Source organism: Nicotiana tomentosiformis, chromosome 5 (assembly GCF_000390325.3).
Source record: "Nicotiana tomentosiformis chromosome 5, ASM39032v3, whole genome shotgun sequence".
Classification (NCBI taxonomy): domain Eukaryota; kingdom Viridiplantae; phylum Streptophyta; class Magnoliopsida; order Solanales; family Solanaceae; genus Nicotiana; species Nicotiana tomentosiformis.
The window spans coordinates 4,769,428-4,787,331 of NC_090816.1; the positions used below are offsets into that span (position 1 = coordinate 4,769,428).

Genomic DNA, 17,904 nt, shown 5'->3' on the forward strand with positions numbered 1-17,904 from the left:
ATCCAATATAGCATGATAAGGTGACATCTAATCCATACCTAAAATGACATCAAAATCAACCATATCGAGAAGTAGAAGATCTACACTAGTCTCAAGACTCCCAAAGGTGACCACACATGAACGTCAAACACGATCTACAATAATAGCATCTCCCACAGGTGTGGACACATACACAGGAGCACTCAAAGAATCACGAGGCACAACCAAATATGAAGCAAAATAGGATGACATGTAGGAATAAGTATAACCCAGATCAAATATAACTGAAGCATCTCTACTGCAAACTGATACAATACCTGTGATAACAGCGTCAGATGACTCAGCCTCAGGCCTGGCTGGAAAAGCATAACATCGGGACTCGGCCCCACCACTCTGAACTACATCTCTAGGACGAGCCCTAGCTGGCTGGCCTCCACCTTTAGTGGCCTGACCTCCACCTCTAACAGTCTGGCCTCTACCTTTGGTTGCCTGACCCCTGCCTCTGGCTGGCTGAGCACGCAGTGCAGCAACTGGTGCCGGAACTAGGGTATGAGAACCCTGATGCTGTGGGCTGCCCGATGCCTGAGGGTAAAATCTAGTAATGTGCCTCGAATTGCCACAAGTATAACAGGACCTTGGCTGCTGTGACTACTGACCCTGAAACTGAACCTGCCGACCTGAGTAACCACCCTGAAAACTCTAGAGCGGAGGTGCACTAATAGGAGTTGGTGGTGCACTGTAGCTAGCTGGTCGAAATAAGGAGGGCCACGACCACCTGAGGCACTGTGGGATGCCTAGGCTGCTGAATGATACGGCCTGGGAGGATGGTCTCTACTAAAAGTACCCCTGCCTCCAGATGAGGCACCGTTGAACCCCCCAAAATAACGTGGTCTCTTGTCAGAGCCCTGACCTCCCTGAGCAAGAACCATCTCGACTCGTCTGGTGACATTGGCAGCCACCTGAAAAGAAATCTCACTCCCAGTCTCCTTAGCCATCTGCAATCTAATAGGCTGAGCAAGTCCGTCAATAAACCTCCTCACCCTCTCTCTCTCGGTAGGAAGCAGAAGGAGAGCACGACGGGCCATATCCACAAAATGGGTCTCATACTGAGTAACTGTAACACTGTCCTGCTGGAGACGCTCGAACTAACGGCGATGTTCCTTTCTCAATGTGATAGGGAAAACTTCTCTAGAAAAGGCTAGGAGAACTGGTCCCAAGTAAGAGCAGGCGATCCAGCTGGTCTGGTCAACAAATAATCTCTCCACCATTTCTTGGTGGAACCAGTCATCTGAAATGCAGCAAAATCGGCCCCATTGGTCTCCACTATACCCATGTTGCGTAGCACCTCATGACATCTGTCAAGATACTCCCGGGGATCCTCTGAAGGAGCACCACTGAAGTGAACTGGGAAGACCTTGGTAAACCTGTCCGATCTCCATAAAGCCTTAGAAGACATAGTTGACCTATCGCCGGCGTGTGCCGGAACAACCGGCTGAACTACTCCGACTGGTTGAGCTGCTGGAGTCTGATACTAGGGAGCCATCTGCTCCGGAGTGTGAGTAGTAGGAGTGTGGGCTCCTCCTCCATCCTGAGAGACGGCTAGTGCCATAGGAAATGCGCCAGTATGGGCCACACTCTCCATAAGGACCACCAAACGGACCAAAGCGTTCTGAAGCACTATGGTGGCAATGAACCCCTCCGAAACCTGAGCTGGTCTAGCAGGAATAGTCTGGGCTGGAACCTCCTCGTCAAACTCTACCTGAGGCTCAGCTGCTGGGGTTGCTGCTCGGGCTCTGGACTGAGACCTGCCCCTGCATCGGCCTCTAGCACGGCCTTGACCTCGACCTTTGCCCTTCGTAAGAGCTGCCACTAAAGGCTCTGGCTGCTGCTCAGCTGAAGATACGGTACGTGTCCTCGCCATTTGTGAGAGAATAAGAATAGAAGAGTTAAATTAGCATTCAGAGAACAAAAATCACTCGATAGAGAAGAATAGAAGCGAAATTTGTTCCTAAACTTTGTAGCTTATGGAAGATAAGCACAGACGTCTCTGTACCGATCCTCCAGACTCTACTAAGCCTGCTCGTGAATTGTGACTCTAGATCCAGGTGATAGTAATTAATGAAGTTTTTATATTATTCCGCACTCGCTGTATTTCATTTTAGCTTATTTGTTTTTATTTACTGAATTAAATAAGGATTGGCTTAATAATTCTCTAACGTCGGCTTGCCTAGCAAGTGGAATGTTAGGCGTAATCGTGGTCCTGAAGGTGGGAATTCTGGGTCCGAATCACGTCAAACTAACTCCGTTTCTCATCAAATTTCACAGACAAGTCATAAATATAATAATGGACCTGTACCAGGCTTCGAAACCAAAATACGGACCCGGTATCAACAAGACCAAACATCAGTCAATTCTAAAAATCAATAAACTTTCAAACTTTTAATTTTTCATCAAAATTCCATATCTCGAGCTAGGGACATCGAAATTCGATTCGATTCCGGGCATACGCCAAGGGCCCAAATTACGATACGGACCTACCGGGACCGTCAAAACATGAATCCAGGTCCATTTACTCAAAATGTTGACCGAAGTCAATTCAAATTAATTTTTAAGGTAAAAATTCTTATTTTTGTTAGTTTTTAACATAAAAGCTTTTCGGAAAGACGTCTGAACTACGTACATAAATCGAGGAAGGCTAAAACATAATTTTTAAGGCTTCAGATCACATAATTAGGTTTCAAAATATGAGATGATCTATCGGGTCATCACATCTTGAAATCCAAATACTTGAACTTGTCAAGTACTTTTTCAATGTAGTGAGAATGTTCAAATGCTAGACCTTGTGGAGTCTTGTGAATTCTGATTCCTAAGATCACATCAGCAACTCCTAAGTCTTTCATGTTGAATTTGCTAGTCAGCATGACCTTAGTAGCATTTATATCTGCCATATCTTTGCTCATTATCAACATGCCATCAACATAGAAACAAACAATGACTTCATGACCTGGAGTGTTTTTAATGTAAACAAATTTCTCACATTCGTTGATTTTAAACCCACTTGCCAACATTGTTTGGTCAAATTTTACATGCCATTATTTGGGTGTTTGTTTAAGTCTATAAAGAGACTTAACAAGTTTGCACACTTTCTTTTCTTTACCAGGAACCACAAAACCCTTAGGTTGTTCCATGTAAATCTCTTCCTCCAATTCTCCATTTAAGAAAGTTGTTTTAACATCCATTTGATGGATTTCAAGACCATGCGCGGCCGCTAGTTCCACTAACACCCTAATAAATGTTATCCTTGTTACTGGCGAGTAAGTGTCAAAGTAAGGGTGGCAAGTGGGCCGGGACCGCGGGACGAACAAGCCAAACGAGCCAAACGGGCCAGGACCGGTATTTGTGGGCCTTGTCTGGGCTTTTGGGCCGGTCCTAGAATAGGGACCAGGACCGTTTGGGACCGAGACCGGACCGGTCCCTGGCGTGCCAAACGGTCCCAATAGTCAATTTTTTTAAAAAAAATATAATTTCATAAAATAGCCGTTGGCTATTTTGTAAATAGCCATTTAAGCCCCCCTCCCCCCCCCCCTCCCAACTTTGTTTTAATCCCAAACTTTTTATAATTATACTTTTTCCCTTTTTTCAACTATAAATACCCCTCGTTCTTTCATTTTTCTTACAAAATCATCAATCTATCACAATCTCTCTCTAATTTTCTTCTATAATTGCTACTATTGCTTACTTTATTGTTACAATTTATGAAACAATTGTGAAGTTGGTTAATTGAAGTCTTTAAGTCTTCAACGATAATCAATTTTCAACAAGTTGTTCGTCAATTCGGTAAACGCATTCCAACTCTTAAGTTTTAATATTATAGTTTTGTTTTATTTATTTTCTATTACTTGATTAATTAAGATGGCTTCCTTAAAAAACTATTTTAGTAAAAATAAAGGAAAATCCAAGAATGGCGAATCTAGTGCTCAAGATGTTCCTTCTCCACTGCCCTGGGCTTCCCGAACCAAACCCCATATCTGTCCTACACCCGCTATTCTTGATAGCGATAATAGTTTATTACAATTTACTGAGAGTCAATTTTGTCATAATATTGGAGCTGGTGAACAATTAGACCATGAATTAATGAATGCTCTTTATTATAATCTAACTATTGATGAAAATAATGATAAGGAAATAGATTTTGATGAAACTCAACCGGATGATGATACACCCACTAGTCATGCTCCTAATGTTAACACAACTAGTGATAACCCTGCTAATCCAAATGATGCCCCATCTGATACTCCTATTACTACCCCTACTCTTTCTAGACAATAAAACCAAACGGAAGGAAACAACTCATATTTGGCCGTTTTTTACTCAACTAATTCTAGAAAATAAGGCTAAGTGTAATAATTGAGGCACAGAGTTAGATTTTAAATATTTTGTCTCTAATTTCTATTTAATTTTTAAAACAAACCAACAGGGCCGTGACCGTTTAGCCCGGGACCATGAGTTTGTGGGCCCGATCTCTGACCGGTTCCTACAAAAAGACCATTTGGCCCGGGACCGTTTGGCCCGTTTAATTTGGGACCGGCCCGGGACCGTTTGGACTGGCCCACTTGGTCCGTTTAGGTGCGGGACCGACCCACATGCCATCCTTATGTCAAAGTAATCAAGGCCTTCCTTTTGTCTATAAACATTGATAACAAGTCTTGCCTTATATTTGTCAATAGTGCCATCAGCTTTTATTTTCCGTTTCAAGATCCATTTCGAACCTAAAGGCTTATTTCCTGAAGGAAGATCAACCAATTCCCATGTATGGTTATCCAAAATTAATTGAAACTCACTATTGACTGTTTCTTTCTAAAATGTTGAATCAGAAGATGACATAGCTTCTTTGAAAGTTTGAGGATCATTTTCAAGCAAGAATGTCACAAAATCTAGTCCAAAGGAAGTAGATGTTCTTTGACGTTTGCTACGCCTTGGATCCTCTTCACTTGGATTATTTTCTATTGGTTCTTCCCGTGATCGTTTAGGTCTTTCACTTAACTACTCACATTCAGTTTTATACGGATAGATGCTTTCAAAGAATTCAGCATTATCTGATTCAATTACCGTATTATCATGAATTTCAGGATTATCAGATTTATGAACCAAAAACTGACATGCTTTACTTTTTGTAGCATATCCAATAAAAATACAATCCACAGGTTTTAGTCTTATATTTACCCTTTTGGGTAAAGGTACTCGTACCTTTCCCCCCTACACTTTGAAATATTTCAAGTGGGGTTTTCTTCCTTTCTATATTTCATATGGAATAGATTGCGTTTTACTGTGGGGTACTCTATTGAGTATTCGGTTACCTGTAAGGCTACTTCCCCCACAAATTGTGCGGTAAGCCGAAACTTATTAATAATGCATTTATCATTTCCTTTAATGTTCGATTTTTCTTTCCACAATTCCATTGGATTGAGGTGTGTAGAGGGCAAATGATTGATGGATAATTCCATATTCCGAATATATTTCTGCAAACGGAGATTTGTATTCTCCACCCTATCACTTCTAATCATTGTATTCAATTGATTCTCCATTTCATTCTTGTATTTCTTAAATGCTTCAATTGCTTCATCCTTACCATTAAGCAAATGAACATAACAATATCGAGTACAATCGTCAATAAAAGTTATAAAATACTTTTTCCCACCACGAGATGGTGTTGACTTCATATCCTAAATGTCAGTATGAATTAAGTCTAAAGGATTTGAATTCCTTTCAACAAACTTATAAGGATTTTTTACAAATGTAGATTCAACACATATTTAACATTTTGATTTATTACTCTCGAATTTAGGCAATACTTCTAAATTAATGAACTTCCGTTAGGTTTTGTAATTGACATCTCCTAAACGAATATGCCATAAATATTTTGACTCCAATAAATAAGAAGAAGCTGAAATTTTATTTATACTGTCAACAACCATTACATTGAGTTTGAAAAGGCCCTTTGTGAGGTAGCCCTTTCCAACATACATATCATTCTTGCTTACAACAATTTTGTTAGATACAAATACACATTTGAATCCATTCTTAACAAGTAAAGAATTTGAAACTAAACTTTTCCTAATAGTAGGAACATGAAGAACATTGTTGAGCATTAACACCTTACCGAAAGTCATCTTCAGGAATATCTTTCCATAACCCTCGATCTTGGTTGTTGCAGTATTTTTCATGGAAACCTCTTCTTTGGGATGAGTAGTAGAGTAAGTTGCAAATGCTTCTTTGACAAAATAGACATGCCGAGTAGCTCCAAAGTCAATCCACCACTCCTTCATATTTCAAACTAAATTGCATTCCGAAAGCATTACACACAGATCATCAATGTCATCATTTTTCTCCACTATGTTGGCCTATCCCTTTTCTTGTCCTTTTTTGCGAGACGACAATCAGAGGCTTTGTGACCAGCATTTCTACAATTGTAGCAGTTGCCCTTGAATTGCTTCTTGTTCTACTCCTTAGTCTATCTATAAGACCTCTTTCTCTTCTTACTTTTTGGCGCAGGCTCCTCAACGATATTAGCTCCCATAATATTTTAATTTTCACGAGACTTCTTCTCGGCTGTTTTGTTATCTTCCTCAATTTAGAGATAAATCACAAGACCTTTCAACTTTATTTCTTTGCGCTTGTGCTTTAGATAGTTTTTGAAATCCCTCCACGAAAGAGGCAACTTTTCAATTATTGTAGCCACTTGAAATGCTTCATTCACTACCATACCTTCAGCAATAAGGTCGTAAAAAATAATTTGAAGCTCTTGAACTTGGGTTCCAACAATTTTGTTGTCTATCATTTTATAGTCTAGAAACTTGAAAACCACAAACTTTTTGAAGTATGCATCTTGAGTCTTGTACTTCTTCTTAAGTGAGTCCCATAATTCTTTCAAAGTATTTATAGCACTGTAGACATTGTACAAGCCATCCTCCAAAGCACTTAGGATGTAGCATTTGCAAAGAAAATCTGTCTGTTTCCACGCCTCAACAACCATAAACTTCTCATTGTCTGGCATGTCAGAGTCATGCACTGGAGGGTCTTCACTGGTGAACTTCTGCATACTAAGTATGGTAAGACAAAAGGACACCCTTTGCTGCCATCCTTTGAAGTTAGCTCCGGAGAATTTCCTCGATTTTTCGGTCGATGGTACAACAGTTCGGCTTGACGAGGCTATCGACCACTGGAGGGTCTTCACTGGTGAACTTCTACATTCCAACAGTCGTAAAAGAATTTTCATTATCAATTGTCATTTCTCACCGTCCACTATAGAAGAGTTCAATTAATGGCAGATAATAGAACAGTAAACAGTACTGTAATTAATGATAAACAATACGTTTAATAAACAAAACTTGAAGTTTTGTACATTCTGTTTCACTATAAAACATTAAAGTTTTTATGTTCTTCAAATCGTTTCTGAATTTTAATACTCCGATGAAGTTTTTATATCTTCAAATCAGAAATAGAAAAATTCAGACGGAGTAGAAAACCACAAAAATTTTAATCTCCAAAGCAGAATATAGATTATAGTATATTATTAATTTCCTTAAGATTGTTAGTCTAACTGTAATACTATAAAATATATGAAACAACAAGTTTTCTGAAACAAAAAATAGAAACAGAAAAATAATAGTATAGCAAAAATTTATATAACCAGAAACAGAACCTGAAAATATACTTCGGAAAGAAATTGGGCCCATTGAATGCACAGTGTGTCCTTAAAAAAATTATTCCCCTCAAGCACCCGAGGTTTTAGAATATTATCCTTCCAGGATAGTACGACTTCACCGGCGTATTGATACCAAAAACTCTGATGAACTTCGAACCGTTTAATGATTGTAAAACACCCTGAAAATTTCGTGCAGAAGAAGAAATTTCGTGCAGAAGAAGAAGAAGAAGAAGAAGAAGAAGATCAGACAAATTCGTAAGGAAAGATTCTGGGATCAAGGCATATTTATAGCCATTTTCTGGCACTGTTTATGAAAAGTTTGCAACCTTTCAGAAACAACCATGGATGTTGGAACAGGCGGGAACTATTCATTTTAAAAATATTCCAAGAAATTAATTTAAATTCGGGAAAGAAATGGAACGAATCGCGTCGCGAATCCTAGGTTATTCTGGGTTGACTTTTTGTTAACTAATTAAATCAATTAATTAAATAATTGAAAGAAATTTTATCCAAAAAGATTAATCAATCAATCTCTGACCGAATCCGAGCCGAGCGAGCGACGATGACAGCACAAGGCTTACTTTTTTTCAAACCCATTTAACACCAAGGGAAGTTTTTTATCAATATAAATACATTCACATTTCTTTACACCACCAATAAGGGACACTTGCTCTTTCCAAAGCAAAGGGGAGCTCATTTTCCCTTTACTTTCTTCTCTCTATTTTCCATTCACTAATATTTTAATCCCAACAGATTGCCGACTAGACAAGAGCGGATACAAGGTGATCAAGAACCTTTATGTCACGTATGCATTGGACTAAAAGATTCCCGAATTTCGCATCCCGTGCTCCAGCTGGATTGGTTACGTGGCAGTTTGCGAAGACGAGGAAGAGATCGCTAGGCTTGGGCGTCGTGACGTGGTGATTGCTTATCGAGGTACTTCCACCTAATGTGAGTGGTTCAAAAATTTACGTGCCATGTTAACTTCTTTACCGGATAACATGGCACCCGAAAATTACGATCAACCCAAGGTACAAAGTGAATTCTTAAGCTTGTATACAACAAAACACTAATGAGATAAAAGTTTGCAGGACACAATTAGAGAATAAATTGGCAACATTCTTGAAAGATATAGTGATGAACCTTTAAGTATAACTATCACAGACCATAGTCTTGGAGCTGCCCTTGCAACATCAACAGTGTATGATATAACTACAAATTCTAGTCACGCACTAATAGTAATAGTTGTATCATTTGGAGGTCCCAGGGTAGGAAATAAAATTTTCAGATGTCAATTGGAGAAAAGTGGTACAAATGTTCTCCGCATTGTCAACTCCGACGATCAAGAGTTCCGGGGTTCGTGATCGACGAAGATGGTGACATGGCGGAAAGAGGGAGTGCCCACGTGGTGACGACGGGGATGCCAAGCTGGCTTCAAAAATGCATGGAGGATACACAATGGGTATAAGCTGAGGTGGGCAAAGAACTTAGATTAGGTAGTAAAGACTCTAAATTTCTCTAAGCTGGAGATGTTTCCATGTGGCACGATCTCAAGAAGTATTTGCACTTTGTTGCAATTTTAATATATTTTACACATAAATTTATGATCCGCATCAAAGTTACGGATTCAGTTAAACCCATCACTTACATGCAACATAAGTGTATGGGTCGAAATCGGCCTGATAGTATTCGAAATAATATTACCCAAAAGGAGGGAGTCTCAAGTTGTCATTATCTGAGGTGGGGCGGGAAGCAGAAATACTCGCAACCGAAGAGTCGACGGGTACCGTGGTCGAGATGACGACAATAGTCGAGGTCAAGCATCACTGATAAAGCTGTAACGTCTAGTTTTTGATGTAAGATATTAAAGGGAATATTCTAACAAATATTCTCTGCAGTTTGTACTGTTAAAGTTTGTTAGAAACATGTCTCATATATATATATATAGGAAGACAGGCCAATAATGTGAGGCATATGATATTCATTTGTAAGAATACACTTTGACAAAAGATTCTCTCTCTCTCTTACTAAGATACAAATATCACCTTTTTCACCAAGATTCTTGTCTATATTATTCCATACTTTTCACCATATCCGAGGATAATTCAAAAATTCAAGAATTTGTCTATCATTCATCATTGTCAGGAGGAATCACTACTAGAAAATAGCTATTTTCTGACTGCGAATACGGTCGGAATGCAGTCAGAAAATGCTAATTTCCGACCACATTCAGACCGAAATAACGCGATCGCAAAATAACTGGTCTGAAATAGTTTGCGACCGAATTTGTCCGTAATTTGCGACTACATCGGTTAGAAAGAGAAAATAGAAAAGGACTATCACATGTTGTCAACTTTCCGACTGACGCGGTCGCAAAGTATTTAAATTCAATTTTAATTTTATATTACATTTCCCACTACTTCGGTCGCAAAACTTAAAAATAATTATAATTTTATATAATCTTTTCCACCATATTGGTCGCAAATATCAAAAATTATTTTAATTTTATTTAAGCTTTCCCACTGATGCAATCGCAATTCTAATTAAATATTATTTATTTATTTATATTTTCCACTACTGCGGTCGCAAAACTATTTTAATATTATTTATTTATTTAGTTTTTCCACTGCTGCGGTCGCAGAATGTTATAATTCTGGAAACTTTTAAAGCATTTTACGACGACTTTAGTCAGAATTCAGTCGGAAAATTATAAATATTTTGACAAATTTCGACTGTTTTAAAATAATACCACATGTCAATTCAAAATTACAGCAACTAAAGAATCAATCCACCATTCCTACTAATTAATCCACCATTTCAACTAATCAAACACATAAAATGCAAACAATTAAGGAAAACATAAATATTTGTAACTAAAACATCCTAACACAAGTTAAACATCCAAGCACCATTCAATCAAATCTTAACATTACAATCATAGTCAAGTCTAAACATTTACCAAGTCTAAACAACCAACCACAATAAATAATATTGTCTCAAACATCACAACCACGATAAACTAAAACTCATTATCCCCATCACGTTCGTCATTCAAAGGATCAACTTGATGCATGCTCATAAGTTTCTCAACTAGACTCTGCAATTTGTTAGAATTTACACGATCTTCTTTCCGTTCTTCCTTCAATTCTTCAACTTCTTTTCGTAATGCTTCCACCTCTTCATGATCCTGCGAATAACTCGTCTTACCAGACAACAATGTCGTAGGACAATCTACGGAATATTGTGATCCAAGACCGTAGGTTCTACCTTTCTTTGCACCACCAACCACCTGCGTCCATATTGAAGCTACATCATTGAGTGACACTTGGGTTGAGCTACCATCCTCGGAGTCGGGTTGACTTTGACGCCATTCCTCCAAACGTTTTTAATAGGCTTCCTGAAATTAAAATGTTAATCATAAATTATTCTCCGCTAATGGACTACCCTCACTACCATTTCATTAGATCGAGAGTTTTCAAAATTATTCTCCGCTAATGGACTACCCTCACTACCAAAAAAGTTTTGAAAATCGACATCACCAACACTAGCAACATCCTCTCCATGAATAGTCCATACGTAATAATTTTTCATAAACCCTTTTTTATAAAGATGAATTTTAACAACATCTGGCTGTAATAACTTTGCACCCTTGCATTTGACACAAGGGCACCTAATCATCCCTTCACTGAGAAATTCATGAAGTGTTTTCGATTTAGCCATAAATTCAGCAACCCTTTCTATAAATTCCTCCCTCAACCCACTACGATTAGGATAAGTCCGATTATACATCCATCTACGATATGCAAGATCCATCTACACAAATAAATTCAAGATATTTAATACAATATATTACTCAAAATGGACCAACAGAAACAAATGTTGTTGTTATTGTCAAGCCATGTTACACCTTCACACGTAATCTACAATTATTTCAAGGCATCCGTCTTACATTAAATTTTATATTCAACTAATTACAATATTTGGTTCTATTAATATCTCCATAATAACAAAACGTGAAATTTCAAATTTCTTCTATAGAAGTAAATTACAGGAATCATCCTTTAACTAAGCATACATTTAAAAATATTTCCCCCACTCATATAGTCATATACCTAACTGCTTTCATACTGATTTCTCAAAGACCCAAAAATCATATAAGAAAACCCAAAACAGAAACCAAGAATAGCTACACGCATAGGTGGTTTTCCCTAAAAAGTAGAAATGATAGTTCCAAATGATATTTTCAAAAATAAATTACCAAAAAAAAAAAAAAAACAGAACAGCAAGAAAAGAACAAAAACATATCATTGTAATGAAGTTTGAAGTTAGAATTAACCCATATGAATAAAAAGATATTTTTTTTTACATAAACTCAGTATATTCATATGTTGAAATTGGAATATCATGACTGAAACACATAATAACAACTCTTTTTTATATATGTTTGCGTTGTTCACTTATAAAATTATATTTACTGTAAAAAATAAAGATTCATGAGCGCAAGCTGGCATTTCACTTAGAAATACACAATTAAACCCATTGTTTTGATATTTCACTTGAAGTTCACTATTTGCAAATCTTTATGACCAAACTAGTTTACAAATAGTGAATTAGTTCAGTATTGAAATATTGAAAAATAAAAGTCGTGCCCAAAAATGTCTTTGAAATGGATCCCAATAAGGGCTCAAAATATACAGTGATGATATAACAAAAGTCGACTTTGTATTTCAATTGAGAATTTCTCGAGAGTCATCAAATAGGGACAAAGGGTTTAAGCCTATGAATTTTTATTGCAGTATTTTCCCTTGTTAGGGAAAATGGAAAACATATAAACATAGAGATCAGACATGTACGGTGGAAACTTTGCTTTTACTGGGTTTGCCTCGTCCGCCCGTTTGCCTCTGTCAGCTGCTGAGATGGAGTGAAAGATATCGAAAGAGGGGGGGGGGGGGGGGGAATTGGGAAGATAGGGCGCGCACAAATTGGGGAAATAGGGCTTTGGCTTGAAATATTATATTTAGATTTCTGACTACCATGGTCGCAAACCCACTTAAATATTCTTTTACCATTTTAATTTTAACTGAGCGACCGACGCAGTCGCTTTGTTGGTCAACTAATACTTTTGACTTTTTATTGTCCGACCAAATCGGTCGCAAAAGTGAACGCGGAAAATTGGCGCGCTATTTTCACACTGCTTTCGTCGGAATAATAGTCTAATTTCTTTTTTGAAAAAATATAATAAAAATTCAGATCTGTTTCCGACTATGATAGTCGCAAAAGTAGTCCCATTAGCGACTACTTCATTTTCAGTCGGAAATTTCAACCACAAATTAATGTTTTTCTAGTAGTGAATAACCACCTAGTTCCTCCTTTATTGGGTGAATCACTCTTTCTATTTACTTAAATTCTATTTATTATTGTTCATTGCTATTTAATGCTCTATTATTTTTCACATTACTTGGAACTTGCATCTAGAAATATTATTGTTAACTTGGTTTAACCCATTAGTACATAAATTTAATTATTCGAGAAGGGTTACACTTTTTGGTCAAACAATTTGGCATCGTTTGTGGGGACTTTCTAGTTAAATTTTTAGTTTCTCTTAGATCTATCACTAACACGATCACTAACGTAAAAAAAAAAAAAAAGCTAGAACAAGATCTCTAATCTTTGTGTGCACAAATCCCAATATGGTAGGTAACAAGGAAGAAAGGACGGGAAAAATAAGTGACCTCTCAACCAACCTCATGAACTTCATCTATGAAAGCCGTGAAATAGCAGACGGAGACGCATTGTGCAATTCTTCCCCTAGGCGAGATGGGTCATCTCCTCCTCACTGCAACATCACAAAATCTCTTGGTAAGGGAGTCTCCACATCTGTGGCGGAGGGGACGCCCCCAGCTGTAAGTAAGCTTCTTGACGCATGGCTAACTAACACATTAACCAGCGTCCTCCATAAGTCCGCTCGGGACACGGGTACAGAAAGCTCAAGAACTTGCATTATACAACCAGCAGACGAGCATCACAAACAACTCCCTCCTCCTCCAATGACACGTATTACTCACAATGTTGTTAATAGTGTAGGCGACGACACTCTCGTAGCCATTCTAAAGAGGATGGAGGAAATGGAGAATGAGAACAGAGCACTCCGAGACCAAATGAGAGAACACCAAAAAAGAGTCGATAAGTTACCGGGCGCCCCTAAACCTTTGCCGAAGAGAGATGAAGACCGATTCGTCGAACAGCCTTATAGTGATGACGCCGCCCCGTATGCCATACTAGAAACCTTTAAAATTCCACCCTACCTTAGGATATATGATGGAATTACTGACCCTGAAGATCATGTGACTCACTATTTCCCCGCCGTGAAAGGCAATGACCTCGCCAAAGAACAAGTATCTTCCATTTTGTTGAAAATATTCGGTGAAACCCTCATAGGAGGAGCATTAACATGGTATTCGCAAGTACCTCCACGTTCCATTGAAACATTCAAAGAGATGTCCGACAAGTTGGTAACGGCCCATGTTGGGGCCAAGAAGGATGAGGCGAGAGTAAATGACATATTTTCTATTAAACAGTATCCGAGAGAGGGATTGATGGATTTCCGCACCCGGTTCAACCGAATAAGGATGACCCTGTCGAACGTGTGAGAAGTGATGGTGGTCTCAGCCTTCCAGAATAGGTTGTGCAGGTATGGTTCGAGGGCGACTATAAAGCTATTAAGTCGACTGATGAAGTATCCCTAATCACTTGGGATGAAATACACAATGCATATTTTGCCGAGGTCCGAGCAGATGAGGACGACCTCAACAGACCAACTCATCGATTGACCTAGGTACAGTATGAACCCATAAAAGATCGAAGAAATGATACCAGAAGAGACCTCACAGCTCCTTGACCTAACATGGAACGACATCAACTCTATGCCAGAGCGGTCGTTGCGCCCTCCTGCCGCTACGAAGAAGGCATGCCTAGATCAAGGACAAGGACTCACCGGATTGAAAGAGTTATGCCCCTTTATTATCTGCTCACAACTTTTGTGTTTCACCTACAGAGATAGTCTATGCCCTGGAGAAGATCAGACCAAAGGTGAAATGGCCACAAAAGATGAGGTCAGATCCGAGTACCAGAAAGTCGGACGCCCTCTGCATGTTCCACCAAGAACGAGGGCACAAAATCGAAGATTGCATCGCCCTATGGTAGGCGATCATAAACATGTTATAACAAGGACATCTCAAAGATTTGCTAAGCGACCGGGGAAGGACCAACTTTGCTAGAGGACGTGAATAACATCAAGGACTGCCGAAACTGCCCTCACCAACTCGCACCATTCACATGATCATCGGTAGTGGCGATGATGCTTCTATCAACAACATGAAGTTCACCACTACCCAAAAGCTCAAATGGTCAATCACCTATGAATGGTATGACGAACTCAAAGAGAGTATCATCTTCGATAAGTCGGATACCAATTGTTTCGCTTTCCCTCACTATGATGCCCTTGTTATTACTTTACGAAATTTAGATACCGATGTGAGATGCATTATGGTAGACAGTGGCGGACCCAAGTGGTAGATAGCGGGTTCAACCGAACCCGCTTCACAAAAAAATAATATTGTATATATGTATAAATTAGGATTAAAGCTGTGTAAATTTTGCATAAATATTTTATTTGAACCCACTTGATAACTACTATTTTACTACTAAATTTATGTACTTCTAAGATTGAACCCTCTTGCACAAAATCCTGGGTCCGCCACTGATGGTAGACGATGGGACCGACTCTTGCATTATCCATCCTCGAGTACTTGCACAAATGAAACTCGAAGATAAGATAGTGCCGCATTGCATCACTCTAACTGGTTTTTTGTGACGATCCAGTCAATCGTTTTGAGAGTTATAGCCCCGATCCCCTATTAACTTCTTTCCACGTACCTATTTCTGCAATTATGACTTGCTCGGAGGTTTCGTTTTGGTTTTTGGAGTGTTTTGGGACACTTAGTCCCTAAACGAAGGTTTAAGCCTTAGGTTTTGGACCGTAGTCGGAAATGTGTGAATACGACTCCAGAATGGAGTTTTGTCGATTCTGTTAGCTCCGTTAGGTGATTTTGGACTTAGGGGCGTGTCCGAATTTTGTTTTGCAGGTATGTAACTCATTTAGGCTTGGAATGGCGAAAGTCGAAGTTTTGGAGATTTTGACCGGTAGTAGAAATTTTGATATCGGGGTCAGATTCATATTTCGGAAATTGGAATAGGTCTGTAGGGTTAAATACGACTTGTGTGCAAATTTTGGGGTCAATCGGACGTGGTTTGGTTGGTTTGAGCATCAATTGTCGAATTTGGGAGTTTCAAGTTCTTTAAGTTTGAATCGGAGAATGATTTGTGATTTTAGCATTGTTTGATGTGGTTTGAGGGCTCGACTAAGTTCGTATGGTGTTTTAGTATTGGTTGGTATAGTTGGTTGGGGTCCTGGGGGCCTCGGGTGTGTTTCAAATGCTTAACGGAAGAAATATTGAACTTAGGAAATTGCTGAAGCCTTCAGGCATCTGGTGTTTTTGCACTTGCGGTGGGGAGACCGTAGGTGCGAGGCCGCACGTGTGGGTGATTAAGCGCAGAAGCGATTTTGGGAATAATGGGCAGGGGTCGCAGGTGCGAGGTGAGTTCCGCATCTGCGATGCCCGCAGATGCGCTGGAGAGATCGTAGGAGCGGTGGAGGACCGCAGAAGCGGACATAGGTCCGTAGGTGCGCACACGCTGGTGCGACCTTTTGATCGCAGGAGCGGGAGATGAGTTTTAAGTGAGAACCGCAACTGCAATGGAATTTCCGTAGGTGCGGAACTGCAGATGCGGTTGAAGGCCCGCAGAAGCGGTTTGACTGGCAGAAAAAGGGCTAAGTGCGAGGGTTTGATTTCATTCTTCATTTTTGGACTTGAGAGCTCGGAATTTGGCGATTATTCTAGTGATTTTCAGAGGAAGCTTTTGGGTAATGATTCCTAACTTATTTTTGGTTGTATTCCATTAATCTATAGTTGTTTTCTCCATTTAATTTCGGATTTGGGGTTAAAGATTTGGGGAAACATTAAGAAACGTTCTTAGGCCGAATTTTGGGATTTTGATCGAGATTTTGGTATCGGATTTGAGTATTTTTGGTATGAGTGAACTCGTGAGTGAATGTGTGTTCATATTTTATGACTTTTACCCGATTCTGAGACGTGAACCCGGTGAGGCTTTTTAGGGCGATTTTCCAATTTCTTGCTTTAGCTTTGATTCCATTAGCTAGATTAGTTTCTTGTAGTTATATTTATGTTATGTAATAGATTTTGGCTAGATTTGGGCCATTCGGTGTCGGATATTTATGGAAAAGGCATTGTTACCGATTAACTGAGCTTGGTTCGAGGTAAGTAGCTTGCCTAACCTTGTTTGGGGGAAATCCCCTTAGGATTTGGTACTGCTGTGATATGTGAGCGCCATGTACGTGAGGTGACAAGTACATACACAGGTTATTTGTTGTAAAACCTGATTTATTTTACTGTGTAGCAACCTGTTTCTCCTTAAATTGGAAGGTACATCTTTTAAATAAGTATTAGTCTGTTTTTCAATCTTAATTGAGTTATTCTAATATGTGTAGTTATCCTATTCAGTCTAATATCCCATGTCTACGTGCTTTAACTGCTTATTTGAACTATATGCAGCATGCCTAATTGATTTCCCGTTTTTCCCTTGATATTTATTAGTCTTAACTATAAAATTCTTGCTGTTAATTGTTGTATCTATTAGTTTCAGCTGTGTGTTTACTTTTGAGACTACGAGGCGGTTCCTCGAGAGTTCTCCATGAACATTTACTTTTGAGACTACAAGGCAGATCCTTGGTTCTCCCTGCACATTTACTTTTGAGACTACGAGGCTGTTCCTCGGGCGTTCTCCCTGCACATTTACTTTTGCGACTACGAGGTGGTTCCTCGGGAGTTCTCCCTACACATTTACTTTTGAGACTATGAGGCAGTTCTACGAGAGTTCTCCCTGCATATTTACTTTTGAGACTACGAGGAGGTACCTCGGGAGTTCTCCCTATATATTTACTCTTGGGACTACGAGACGGTATCCCGCGAGTGCCACTGTTGCTATTTCATTGTGTGGTGTTGTTATTTCTTTATGAAATACTTGATGTTGTCTTCTCTGTTTTACTTTATTTTTATTTTAGCATCTATTTTATTATTATA

At 39.1% G+C, this 17,904-nt stretch overlaps 1 protein-coding gene, 1 long non-coding RNA gene and 1 pseudogene across 2 annotated transcripts; 1 reads left to right on the top strand and 2 right to left on the bottom strand.

Annotated features, from left to right (window-relative positions):
- Positions 1-6,610: 6,610 nt before the first annotated feature.
- On the bottom strand, positions 6,611-7,078 carry LOC138891862 (uncharacterized). Its single transcript, XM_070175544.1, has one exon. The coding sequence runs from the start codon at positions 7,076-7,078 to the stop codon at positions 6,611-6,613; it is 468 nt and encodes a 155-aa protein (XP_070031645.1).
- A 769-nt stretch (positions 7,079-7,847) lies between these two features.
- LOC104110140 (phospholipase A(1) DAD1, chloroplastic-like) lies at positions 7,848-9,485 on the top strand (annotated as a pseudogene).
- A 1,087-nt stretch (positions 9,486-10,572) lies between these two features.
- On the bottom strand, positions 10,573-11,082 carry LOC138891752 (uncharacterized). Its single transcript, XR_011408074.1, has 2 exons — positions 10,952-11,082; positions 10,573-10,871 (listed from the first exon to the last, which is right to left on the bottom strand). It is a non-coding gene; the product is annotated as an uncharacterized lncRNA (long non-coding RNA).
- Between the last annotated feature and the right edge of the window lie 6,822 nt (positions 11,083-17,904).

Excerpts from the sequence above, each read along its gene's own strand:
- LOC138891862 (XM_070175544.1), bottom strand. The coding sequence starts at position 7,078 with ATGCAGAAGTTCACCAGTGAAGACCCTCCAGTGCATGACTCTGACATG.